The sequence below is a fragment of the Aotus nancymaae genome, unplaced genomic scaffold (assembly GCF_030222135.1).
Source record: "Aotus nancymaae isolate 86718 unplaced genomic scaffold, 86718_ANA_hifiasm-v0.15.2.pri h1tg000019l, whole genome shotgun sequence".
Classification (NCBI taxonomy): domain Eukaryota; kingdom Metazoa; phylum Chordata; class Mammalia; order Primates; family Aotidae; genus Aotus; species Aotus nancymaae.
The window spans coordinates 1,430,542-1,443,760 of NW_026988431.1; the positions used below are offsets into that span (position 1 = coordinate 1,430,542).

At 41.1% G+C, this 13,219-nt stretch overlaps 1 protein-coding gene and 1 pseudogene across 2 annotated transcripts in view; one reads left to right on the plus strand and one right to left on the minus strand.

Annotated features, from left to right (window-relative positions):
• The window catches only part of CNOT10 (CCR4-NOT transcription complex subunit 10), a 92,397-nt gene that overhangs the window by 42,610 nt on the left and 36,568 nt on the right, over positions 1-13,219 (minus strand). For both annotated transcript variants that reach the window (XR_010343430.1, XM_012435572.2), the window contains exons 8-10: positions 12,457-12,574; positions 7,727-7,876; positions 5,809-6,011 (exon numbers count right to left, since the gene is read on the minus strand). Coding sequence is in view for 1 of the 2 variants with exons in the window: in XM_012435572.2 (XP_012290995.1) it covers positions 5,809-6,011; positions 7,727-7,876; positions 12,457-12,574 (471 nt within the window). In the remaining variant the exon portion in view is untranslated. The remainder of the gene's footprint in view (positions 1-5,808; positions 6,012-7,726; positions 7,877-12,456; positions 12,575-13,219) is intronic.
• Positions 462-908, plus strand: LOC105722575 (small ribosomal subunit protein uS19-like; annotated as a pseudogene).

Consider the following 13,219-nt stretch of genomic DNA (forward strand, 5'->3'; position numbering starts at 1 on the left):
AATTTACTTAGATTATTCTATACCTCCACTACCATGCTACATATTACAGGTACTTTGACACCAGAGTAAGGAAAATAAGAGAACCCAAAATACAGAGTAAAAGAAAAGGGAGGCCAGGCGCGGTGGCTCACACCTGTAATCCCAGCACTTTGTGAGGCCAAGGCGGGCGGATCACGAGGTCAGGGGTTCAAGACTAGTCTGACCAACATGGTGAAACCCTGTCTCTACTAAAAATACAAAACTTAGCCGGGGGTGGTGGCATACGTCTGTAATCCCAGCTACTCAGGAGGCTGAGACAGGAGAATCACTTGAACCCGGAAGGCGGAGGGTGTGGTGAGTAGAGATCTCACTACTGCGCTCCAGCCTGGGAGACAGAGACTCTGTCTCAAAAAACAAAAAACAAAACAAAACAAAACAAAACAAAACAAAACAGAGTAGTCTTTTCTGAGGATTCAGAAAGAATGGTAGAGGTAAAGCAGAAGAAGCGGACCTTCTGCAAGTTCACCTACCACGGTGTGAACGTGCACCAGCTGCTGGACATGCCCTATGAGCAGCTGATGCAGCTGTACAGGGCGCGCCAGCGGCAGCGGCTGAACCCGGGCCTGCGGCGGAAGCAGCACTTGCTGCTGAAGCGCCTGCGCAAAGCCACGAAGGAGGCACCGCCCATGGAGAAGCCGGAAGTGGCGAAGACGGAAGTGGTCCCGCGCCGGTGGGACGTGATCATCCCGTCCGAGATGGTGGGCAATATGGTGGGCGTCTACAACGGCAAGACCTTCGGCCCCGTGGAGATCTAGCCGGAGATGATCAGCGACTACCTGGGCGAGTTCTCCATCACCTACAAGCCCGTGAACCACGCCCGGCCGGGCACTGGGGCCACCCACTCCTCCTGCTTCATCCCCTTCAAGTAGTGGCTCTGCTAATAAAGGCACACAGAGCTCCAAAAAGGAAAAAAAAAAAAAAAAAATCCGGGAAGAAGCTCCACTTCTTAAAACACAGATAATTTCCTTCTTTACTCAAAGTATTAATTAAATTGTCAACAACATATAAACTTAAGCTGTACAAGGCAAAAACTTACATGAACACAATTCTTGCCTTCTAGATTAAAATCCCCAAACCAAATGAATAAACATTAAAGTGAAAATAATAAAAGCACTTACACAACATAGTACTTTAAGATATCTGATTAAGATATATTATCTCGCTATAGAGCTCACAGTGATAATTTCATTCATCGTCCCCCTTCATTCTAAGTCTCTAATTTGGCTGGGCGCAGTGGCTCTCATGCCTGTAATCCCAGCCCTTTGGGAAGCTGAAGCAGGAGGATCGCTTGAAACCAGGAGTTCGAGACCAGCCTGGACAACACAGTGAGACCCTGTATCTACCTTTTTCTTTTGCCCTTGTTTAAAAAAAAAATTTTTTTTTAAATTTTTGAGACAGTCTCGCTCTGTTGCCCAGGCTGGAGTGCAGTGGCGCGATCTCAGCTCACTGCAACCTCTGCCTCCCAGGTTCAAGTGAGCCTCAGCCTCCCAAGTAGCTGGGACTACAGGTGTGTGCTACTATGCCCAGCTAATGTTTTGGATTTTTAGTAGAGACGGGGTTTCATTGTGTTAGCCAAGATGGTCTCTAACTCCTGACCTCTTGATCTGCCTGCCTTAGCCTCCCAAAGTGCTGGGATTACAGGCGTGAGCCACCACACCCGGCTGCACTTTCTTTTTTTTAAAGACAAGGTCTGGCTCTGTCACCCAGTCTGGAGTACAGTGGCATGATCTCGGCTCACTGCAACCTCTGCTTCCTGGGCCCAAGTATCTTCCCACTTTAGCCTCCCAAGTAGCTGAGACTACTGGTACAGGTGCATGCCACCATGACTAGCTAATTTTTCTATTAATTTTTTTTTTTTTGAGACGGAGTTTCGCTCGTTACCCAGGCTGGAGTGCAATGGCGCGATCTCGGCTCACCGCAACCTCCGCCTCCTGGGTTCAGGCAATTCTCCTGCCTCAGCCTCCTGAGTAGCTGGGATTACAGGCACGCGCCACCATGCCCAGCTAATTTTTTTTTGTATTAGTAGAGACGGGGTTTCACCATGTTGACCAGGATGGTCTCGATCTCTTGACCTCGTGATCCACCTGCCTCGGCCTTCCAAAGTGCTGGGATTACAGGCTTGAGCCACCGCGCCCGGCCGTATTAATTTTTTTTAGAGACAGAGTTTTGCCAAGTCTCTGTTGCCCAGGCTGGAGTGCAGTGGTGCAGTGTTGGCTCACTGCAACCTCTACCTCCTGGGTTCAAGTGATTCTCTTGTCTCAGTCTCCCGAGTAGCTAGGATTACAGGCACCTGTCACCACACCTGGTTAATTTTTGTATTTTTAGAAGAGAGAGGGTTTCACCATTTTGGCCAGGCTGGTCTCAAACTCCTGACCTCAAGTGATCCACCTGCCTCGGCCTCTCAAAGTGCTGAGATTACAGGCGTGAGCTACCACGCCCAGCCAGGAAAAATGTTTTTTTATTACAAAAATAAAACTAAGCTGGGCATGGTGGCTCGAATCTATAATCCCAGCACTTTGGGAGGCCGAGGTGGATGATTGCTTGAAACTCCATCTATACAAAGAAATACAAAAATTAGCCAAGTGTGGTCGTGCATGCCTATAGTCTCAGCTACTAGGGAAGCTGAGATGGAAAGATTGACACCAGGGAGGTCGAGGCTGCAGTGAGCCATGATCACGCCACTGCACTCCAGCCTAAGTGACAGAGTGAGACTCTGCCTCAAAAATAAAATAAAATAAAACACGTCTCTAATTTACCTGCAGGTGGGATCCCAACTAGGTATCTTACAATGACATTCAATTTCTCACATACTGGAACAATCTGGAGTTAATCAATATGATTTGCAAAACTAATCTCTGCCCTGCAAAAAGTCTTTTCTCTAAACATAAATGTTTCTTAACTGTTACTTATTGCTCCCGAACATAACTTGTTATAGTTGCACTTCCATATATGACTTTTAATAAAGAATATACTACACAGTGCTAAAAATACAATAATACAAAAATAAAACTGCTCTGATCAAAACTAATTGTGTATAGAGAAGGCCATGCAATATTAATGAAAAAGTGGATATTCTAAACCATTCTTGGGAAGACTTCTGTTCTGACTTCTTCTCCTAGTTGTGGTGACAATTTTACAGTGATTCATCCATAGTGTCTTCTCCTATTGCTAAGGCCATCAAAAATGATCCAAATGGCTAGATCTGAAGATGCAACAGATGAAAACAAACTGGCCTGTGATGGAATGGAACTAAAAACTTACAATAATAATCCATACCTTCAATCCCTAATAGCCAGAAAGTGTGCCAGATGAGTTTTAAGGTAAAAGGATCATCATAATTAAAATATTGAGACTATTTTTGTTTAGCAGATCTTTTCCCATATATTATACACTGCCCAGGTAAATATAAGCCTTGCCTCTGCCAAGTCTGAAATAACATGTACCAGATATACAGGACAAAATGACCTCCTTAACATAAACAAGTAAACAATTTTTTTAATCCAAAATAAATTTATTTCTGAAGTTACAAACTGCTTTGTTCAGCATACCTTCTGTCCTGACTAAATAAAACAAATTTTATGAAATTTTATTTGGAGTTTACGGTTACTCCTATTGGGATCTGTCCTCTGATTTTACTAGTGTTTTGGGCTTGTTTTCACTGTTTTGTAGGTTACCCTAAAGTTTTTTTCAGGAGGAGGAAAAGCACAAAGATATTATTGGTGGCAAGTTTTCTACTTGTAGCACAAATTGTGTGTGTTCATGAAGTTATGGCAACCAAAAGTCATCTTTACCATTTTTTAAAAATTACAAATTTAGAACTTTTCTAGAAAAAAAAAAAAAAACAGGACTGCAGCATATTAATATGGAAAATACTTAATCTCCCCTCCCCCTCCTTTTCCTCTAGGGGGGCCCTAAAAGTACTATTTCTAAAATCAGTTAATTTAAAAAGAAAACGTTAAACTTTACAATCTTTCCCTAGTCCCAGAAAAAAGTAACTCCCTGGTTTCCAGTAAATACCAAAGAAAGGCTCCCAACACTTAAATTTATAAACAGATGAAAGAGAATAAGCAATTTCTAATTGCTTCTTGCATCTTTAAGAAGTATAAATTCTGCCTAGAACTGTTTATCAGTTAATAATTAACCAATAAGAAAGTTGTCTTTTAAAAAGCAAAGTATAATTAAATAAAGTCTTTCAAAGACATCATTCATCTCTTCCTCTAATGGTATACTCAAATCATAAACTACCGAAGTACTACGTATGAAAACTAGCAAACACTTCTTTAACCCCTTTAGCTCTTGTACTTCTCTGAAACTGCTGTTCAGCAGGAGGAAAGCCTCAACATTTGTATCACCTATGGCAGGCATGCAAGGTAAAGCCTCCAGGTACCATACCTTCCCAATGTTTATACACATCCAAAAAGCACAGCAAGAGCAGGGGGTGGGTAGCAAATGGAAGATACAAGTATCTGGTAATTCTGATACAACGCATCTTTCCCCTATCTCCTATCGATCCTTCCCAAACTGAAATTCAAAAGGCTTCCATCAACTGCCATTTGGAGATAAGCTAAGCAGGGACATCAATATAAACTGGCCTATTTTCATAGCTACCATGGGCAATCATGTGTCCAAAATAGCCTGGTAATCCATAAACTCTGTATCCTTTACTGAAACCAAAGTAAAACCCTCAGGCATTGAAGGAAACCCAGCTTAATGCAGTTCTTTCCACATTATGTTATCAGACCTTCTCTAATCAGCAGGCTACACAACACTATTCTTATGCCAGCAGATGGCATGGCTCCTGACCCCTGCAGCAGCTAGCAGACCGCTGTTCCAACATACATGACTTTCTGACTGGCTTCAACTCTTTAATGTTGCCATACTTACCAAGAATGAGAATGTTAACAAATGACTTTTTACATTTTCATTTTTATTCTTTTGAGACAGGGTCTCACTCTGTTGCCCAGGGTGGAGTGCAGTGGCTCTATCTGGTCTCCTTTCAACCTCCACCTCCTGGGCTCAAACAATCTTCCCACCTCAGCCTCTTGATTAGCTGGGACTACAGGCACTCGCCGCCACACCGAGATAATTTTTTGTAGAGATGGAAGTCTCAGTCTCACTATGTTGCCTAGATTAGTCTTGAACTCCTGAGCTCAAGTGATCCACTCACCTTGGCCCCCGAAAGTACTTGGATTACAGGCGTGAGTCATCATGCCCGGTCAACAAATGAGTTTTTGAGACTAAATTTTTTTCCCAGTGGTTAAAGACTATCTATACATTCAATGATAGTTATAAAGAGAATGATGATGGCCAGGTGCTGTGGCTCACACCTGTAATCCCAGCACTTTGAGAGTCTGGTAAGTGGGAGGCCACCTACCTCCCACCTACCTTGGGAGGCCAAGGTAGGTGGATCACCTGAGTTTAAAACCAGCCTGGAGAACATGGTGAAACCCTGTCTCTAGTAAAAATACAAAATTAGCCAGGCATGGTGGCACGTGCCTGTAGTCCCAGCTATTTGGGAGGCTGAGGCAGGCGAATCACTCGAACATGGGAGGCGGAGGTTCCAGTGAGTCAAGACTGAGCCATTGCACTCCAGCCTGGGCAACAAAAGAGGAACTCCATCTCAAAAAAAATAAATAAAATACAAACAAATAAATAAAAGAGAATGATGTCTCATGTATGTTTCCAAGTTTCTTTTTTTTTTTTTTTTTTACATTCCATGTAGTAAGTGGAGGTAAGATAGGGTTCAAAAAGATACCAAGCAGCACTCACCCCCTTATTGGCAGCAATGCAGCATTCAGCCAGACGTAGCCAGAGGCGAGGATTTGCATGATAAACCTGAACAGCTTCAATCAGGCATTCGAAGGCAGCAAGAGGCCTTCCAATGTGAAGAAGCTGGATTCCACAGTTATACAGCAGCTCATATCTCTTATTGGTTAGTAACGTACACATGGGTCTTCCTGAAAATTTTTTGCCTAGTGATAAAAATTAGATAAGAATAAATCATTAGATTTAAAGGTAACAGTTACCTTGAAAACATTTATTCCATTAAGTACTTAGACACTACCATGTTTGACACCAATAATCCTGATCTGATAATAGCTCTTACCAATGGTGGTTTCCATCCTCAACCCCACAAATATTCTCCAGAGTTATCTCAGTTATTTATGCTGGCAGAGCCAGAGATGTCTCTTCTCATTTACCAGCTACTCAAGCAACAATGCTCCAGGAAGGCAAAGATAAGAGATAGGACCCACTCTTACTCCTTTGAATCTTATACTGCTTTTCTACATTTTTACTTTATTCTCTTTTATTGTTTAATTTTAACTTTTATTTTTGTAGCAATGGGGTCTCTCTATGTTGCGCAGGCTAGTCTTGAACTCCTGGACTCAAGTGATCCACTTTGGCCTCCCCTAAATGTTGGGATTACAGGCATGAGCCATCTTGCCCAGCCAACATATTTAGAGTCTGTAAGAAGTTTCCACTTTTTAAAATTTGCGGCCGGGCATGGTGGCTCATGCCTGCAATCCCAGCACTTTGGGAGGTCAAGGTGGGCAGATCACAAGGTCAGGAGTTCAAGACCAGCCTGGCCAACATAGTGAAACAAAATCTCTACTAAAAATACAAAAATTAAGTGGGCATGGTGGCACATGCCTGTAGTCCCAGCTACTCAGGAGGCTGAGGCAGGAGAATCCCTTGAACCTGGGAGGTAGAGGCTATAACGAGCCAAGATCACGCCACTGCACTCCAGCTTGGGCAACACAGTGAGACTTCGTCTCAAAAAAAAAAAAAAATTTTTTTTTCTTCATCTTGGTTAACCATTTTATTATCATGTGTTATCATCTATTTATTCAGTGTTACAGTCTACTTTGATTTAGAATACATTTGTCATTAAATAGGTTATTATTTTTAAAAGCTAAATAATTGCTTGATTTTAGGCATTTCGGATCAAGGATCCACATGATAATGAATATTAAAGGATAAACGTTAAGAATTTGCTTAAAGACTGTCAGATGCTAACCAACAGTATCACATGCAAAACTCTGCAAAGAATCTATAATGAGCTGGGCACAGTGGCTCACACCTATAATTCCAGCACTTTAGAAGGCTGAGGTAGGAGGATCGCTTGAGCCCAGGAGTTCCAGACCAGCCTGGGCAACATACAAAACCCTGTCTTTACAAAAAACACAAAAATTAGCCAGGTGCAGTGGCATTTGTCTATAGTCCCAGCTATTCAGGAGGCTGAGGTGGGAGGGTCATTTGAGCCCAGAAGGCAGAAGTTAAAATGAGCTGAAATTACACCACTGCACTCCAGCCTGGGTGACAGAGCTAGACTCTGTCTCAAAAAAAAAAAAAAAAATCTATAATAAACCTAGTTTGGCACAGTCATGTTGTGACTAATCAAACATTTTGGTATATAATATTACCATAGGGAATCACTCATTTTCAAATCCATGAAAAATGGAATGCAACTTAAATTTCTGGATAATTCAGAATTATTCTTAACACCTTGTAATTGCTATTCAAAGTAGCAAAATCTACTAAAAATCCCCAGAGCCAAGCTTGTTGGGTAAGATCAGAGTTAACTGTTTTTAAGTCTACAAGGTGGGTACTTCAACCACATTCATGCTTTTTAAATCATGCTTTTCTGAAGTAATAAATACAAGCTGTCCCCCAGTACTGGGCTTACCTGGATCAGTGCTACCTGCACTCAGCTGTGCACAGACATTGTCATTCTCCTGCAGAGCCTTTTTAAAGTAGAATAATCCCAAATTGTGCTTGCTCATGGCAAAATGGATGCAACCAAGGTTATTCCAGAACATGCATCTCAAGCATTCACCTGAGAAAAAAACAAAAAAATGTGTCCACAGAAAAATTTTAATGTTGATGTTCCTCAGACAAGAACTGGGCTTATCTTTGTTGGGTTAACTCTGTTACCATTCCACTTACTATCTAAAGAACAGTTGACAAGGCATTTGAAATTTAGGAAACATCTGAAAAACTTAAAAACTCCTTTTAAAATCTCTTTTATTAAAGGTGATAAAAATTATTTTTAAAAACCAATCCTATTTTGTTAGTCTAATTTTGTTCTATATTTTTTCCTTTTTAAAAATAATTTTTTAAATAGACAGGGTCTCACTATATTTCCTAGCCTGGTCTTGAACTCCTGGGTTCAAGCAATCCTTCTGCCTTTGCTTCCCAAATTTCTGGGATTACAGGCATGAGCCACCATGCCCAGCTAATTTTTAATAACTGCAGACAAATGATACAAAAATGCAAAAAACAAAAAATATTTCTCAGTAATGTAATGTTTATGCATTGTATCTACCAATGAAATATTACATAGAAATCAGAAACAAGGAAGCAAGTATATACGGAAACTGCCAAAGTATATTAAATGAATAGCAAGAATATATAGAAAAGAACAGAGTGAGGCCGGGCACTGTGGCTCATGCCTGTAATCCCAGCACTTTGGGAGGCCGAGGCAGGTGAATCACTTGAGGTCAAGAGTTTGAGACCAGCTCGGCCAACATGGTAAAACCCTACCTCCACTAAAAACACAAAAATTAGCCAGGTATGGTGGAGGGTGCTGATAATCCCAGTTACTTGGGAGGCTGAGGCAGGAGAATTACTTGAACCTGGGAGGTGGAGGCTGCAGTGAGCCGAGATCCTGACGTTGCACTCCAGCCTGGATGACAGAGTGAGACTCCGTCTCAAAAGAAAAAGAAAGAAAAGAACAGAGTATATAAAATCCTGCTTATGTTTGTTAAACCGTAAGTCTCTACCAATTTTAATTCGCACTTCTTTAAATACCACAGTGGCTGAGCATCTTCTCATGTTTGGGAATTTGTATTTTTTAGCCTGTATGTTGCCTCTTTTACCCTTTTTTTTTTCTTCCTCTGAGACAGGGTCTCATTCTGTTGCCCAGGCTAGAGTACAGAGGCATAATTAGGGCTTACTGCAGCCTCGACCTTCTGAGCTCAAGCAATCCTCATGCCTCGGCCTCCTGAGTAGCTGGGACTACAGGCGTGGGCCACCATGCCCAGCTTAATTAATTATTAATTAATGAGATGGAGTCTTGCTCTGTCACCCAGGCTGGAGTGCAGTGTTGTGATTTTGGCTCACTGCAACCTCCGCCTCCTGGGTTCAAGTGATTCTCCTGCCTCAGCCTCCTGAGTAGCTGGGATTATAAGCGTGCACCACCATGCCTGCCTAATTTTTGTATTTTTAGTAGAGATGGGGTTTCACTATGTTGGTCAGGCTGGTCTCAAACTTCTGACCTTGTGATCCGCCCACCTTGGCCTCCCAAAGTGCTGGGATTACAGGCGTGAGGCACTGCACCGGCCAATTTTTTTAGTTTTTTGTAGAGACAGGTCTCACTATGTTGCCCACGCTGGTCTCAAGCTTTTGGAATCAAGTGATCCTCCTGCCTTGACTTCCCAAAGTGCTGAGATTACAAGAGTGAGCACCGTTCCTGGCCAATCTATTTCTTTATTTGGTTATAGATGTTTTTCCTGTTGGTTACTAGTTGGTTTATATGTTAGAGAAACCTTCTGTCACATCTTTTTTAAATATTCTTGCCCACCTCTGTTTGTCATCTGTTTTGTGACTTGTTTCAGTATGTGTATATGTGTTTACATTTTTAATCATACATTTTAATGTGGTCAAATTTAGCAATGTTTTCTAAACTCTATGGTACTTAGATTTTGGAAAATGTTTACTCAAGCCTTCCCCATCACAAAATTAAAATATTCTTCCAAGTTTTGTCTTACTGCTTTTATTTAATTTTACATTTTAATCCTTAATCTCTCTGGATTTTATTTTGGTATAATGAAAGCAATCGAAGCTTTAGTATTCTTTTTCTAAATGGCTAACCAAACATTCCAAAACAATCTTTGCCCTTAATGGTATAAAATGCCTGACTAAAATGATAAAATTAATAATCATTAATAATTTATTGCTTAACACTAAAAACTAAAGGTAATCTTCTGACATAATTTTAAATTAAGAAATTACAATATTTAAAAGACAAAAAGTAGGCTGAGCTTGATGGCTCACACCTGTAATCTCAGCACTATGGGATCCTAAGTAGCTGGGATTACAGGCACACACTACTGCACCTGGTTAATTTTTGTATTTCGTGTAGAGATGGGGTTTCTCCATATTGGCCAGGCTGGTCTCAAACTCCTGACCTCAAGTGATCCGTTGGCCTCGGTCTCCCAATGTGCTGAGGTTATAGGTGTGATCCACCACATCTGGCCATCTTTATTTATTAAGTTATTAGTTTTTAGAGACAAGGCCTTGTTCTGTTGCCCAGGCTGGAGTGCAGTGACATGATCATGGCTCACTGTAGCCTCAAACTTCTGGTCCTCCTGCCTTGGCCTCCCAAAGCATTAGGATTACAGGCATGAGCCACCACTTCCAGCTCCTGCCTCCATTTTAAAGACTGACAATGACATCTACATCAAGAAAATCCTAAGCAAAGTTTTCTCAAAGTGTATTATCTTTTCAGTTTGAGGGACCATTTCACGTTGCGTGTTAGTGGACTGCTGAGGAGAAACTACGACAATGAAAACAAAAAACTAAAATTGAGCAGAATTAGAAATAGGTATGTAGAAAAGAAAGAATACCCTCAAGAGAATTATAAGGAACAAAGTGCCCTTCTCCATCCTCTATCACTCCAGCGAACTGAAAGGGTAAATGGGGGAAGGTCTGAGTGTGTTTGCATGTATGCTCGTGTATGAATCTAAATAGAATCCAAAACAAAACAAATCAAAAACATATAGTTTGCATTTTAAACTTGAGGCAAAACATACATTTTCAATAGTTTATCCTCATTTCTTGAATAAATGATTTTCCTTCTCCTGCTCCATAAAATAGTAATGATATAAACCTAAATGACATTCGCAATTTTTACTTTCATGTTACCATTAATATCAAGGGATTTGTAAGACTTTCTAAATAGAGGCAAGAATATGTAATAACACTTATCTTCCTAGCTTTATAGAAAGATTTTTGATATAGTTAATGATCTAAAGAAGTCATATTAATTGGGCAAGTTACTGAAAAAAATCATATTATTAACTGCCTTTATGGCAGAAAAAAGTAAGAACATTATATATTTACTTAAAAGGTCTCAAAGCAAAAGTCCAAGGACCTTATAAAAACAAATGAAAGAGCCAGGTGCAGTGGCTCACGCCTGTAATCCCAGCACTTTAAGACACTGAGGTGGGCAGATGACTTGAGGTGAGGAGTTTGAGACTGGCCTGGCCAACATGCTGAAACCCAGACTGTACCAAAAAATAGAAAAATTAGCTGAGTGTGGTGGTACATGCCTGTAGTCCCAGCTACTTAGGAGGCTGAGGTGGAGAATCACTTGAACCCGGGAGGTGCAGGTTGTAGTGAGCCAGGATCGTGTCACTTGCTCCACCTTGGGCAACAGAGCAAGACTCTATCTCAAAAAAAAAAAAAGAAAAAGTTGGGTTAAAGAAAAGTGATCTGGGTCAGGCGCAGTGGCACACCTGTAATGCCATCACTTTGGGAGACAGAGGTTACCAGATCACTTGAGCCCAAAAGTTTGAGACCAGCCTGGCAACATAGTGAGACCTTGTTTTTACAATAAATAAGCCAGGCATGGTGGTGCATTTTTACAGTCCCAGCTACCTGGGAGGCTGAGGCGAGAGAATCGCTTGAGCCCAGGAGGTTGAGGCTGTAGTGAGCTGTGATTGTAGCACTGCATCCAGCCTGGGTGACAAAGCAAGATCCTGTTTCAAAAAGAAAAAAAGAAAAAAAAAAAGAAAAAGAAGAGAAAGAGAAAGGAAAGGAAAAGAAAAAAGCGATCCAACCTGGACAAGTATCTAGAAAAAGGAAAGAAAGCAAAGTAAAAGCAGGAAGTAATGAGGTTTCTTCTAAAGTAGAGACAAGAATTCCTGGAATTTTTTTGCAGCATAAATATTAAAACATTTTCATTGAAAAATCAGCATATGGCTGGGTGCGGTGGCTCACACCTGTAATCTCAGCACTTCTGGAGGCCAAGGCGGGCAGATCACCTGAGGTAAGGAGGTCGAGATCAGCCTGATCAACATGGAGAAACCCCGTCTCTACTACAAATACAAAATTAGTTGGGTGTGGTGCTGCACGCCTGTAATCCCAGCTACTCAGGAGGCTGAGCCAGAAGAATTGCCTGAACTCAGGAGGCAGAGGTTGCAGTGAGCCAAGACTGTGCCACTGCTCTCCAGCCTGGGAGACAGAGTGATACTCCATCCCCCCACAAAAAAAGAATCAGAGCATACAGAGCCAAAAAAAAAAAAAAGAAAAATTAGCATAAATCACTCGAAAGACTGGGTGTTGGGAGGTGGACAAGTAAGAACGGGTAGAAGAGGAAGATAAAAAAGTTAAAATTTCACAATTTTCTTTTACCTGTTTTCATGAATCCTGGATGCTCAGCAATGTTTGAACTATTCAATAGCTTCACCGCTTTTCGATAATTACCTCTTAAGTACTCAAAATTGCTTTTAAGAAAGAGAGAGGGTGCAGACTGTAGAGAAAATATAAACATTACTTATAATTGTTTTCAGACGCCTAATGTAGGATCTTAATTATACTGTTGTACTGACGTGTTCAAAACCATAAACGAATTAATTAAGTCACAGTCACAAAAAACTACATAGTCTCTAGATTTTTCATTGCTCTCACAATCTAAAAAATTGAAACCTGTCAGAGAGCACTTTGTAAAAAGAATTGCTAAGGGTCTACCTGAAAAAATTAATATAGGTATATGTATAAGAATATAGTTTGTACCAGCCTGGCCATCATGGTGAAAGTTCGTCTCTACTAAAATACAAAAATTAGCTGGGCGTGGTGATGCACGCCTGTAATCCCAGCTACTCGGGAGCCTGAGGCAGGAGAATCCCTTGAATCGGGGAGGCGGAGGTTGCAGTGAGCCAAGATCATGCCACTGCACTCCAGCCTGGGAAACAGAGTGATACCACTTCTCAAAAAAAAAAAAAAAAGAATAAAGTCTGTAGATTATCAACTGATTGTGTTCATCCACTACACTACTAACTGAAAATCAACTTGACAGCACACTATGTCCTTCATTTTAATAGTTATTAGAGAGACTGGAGATCTTTCTTACTTTTTAGGATACAAATGCACCTTTCATTAGAACCTACAGATATAA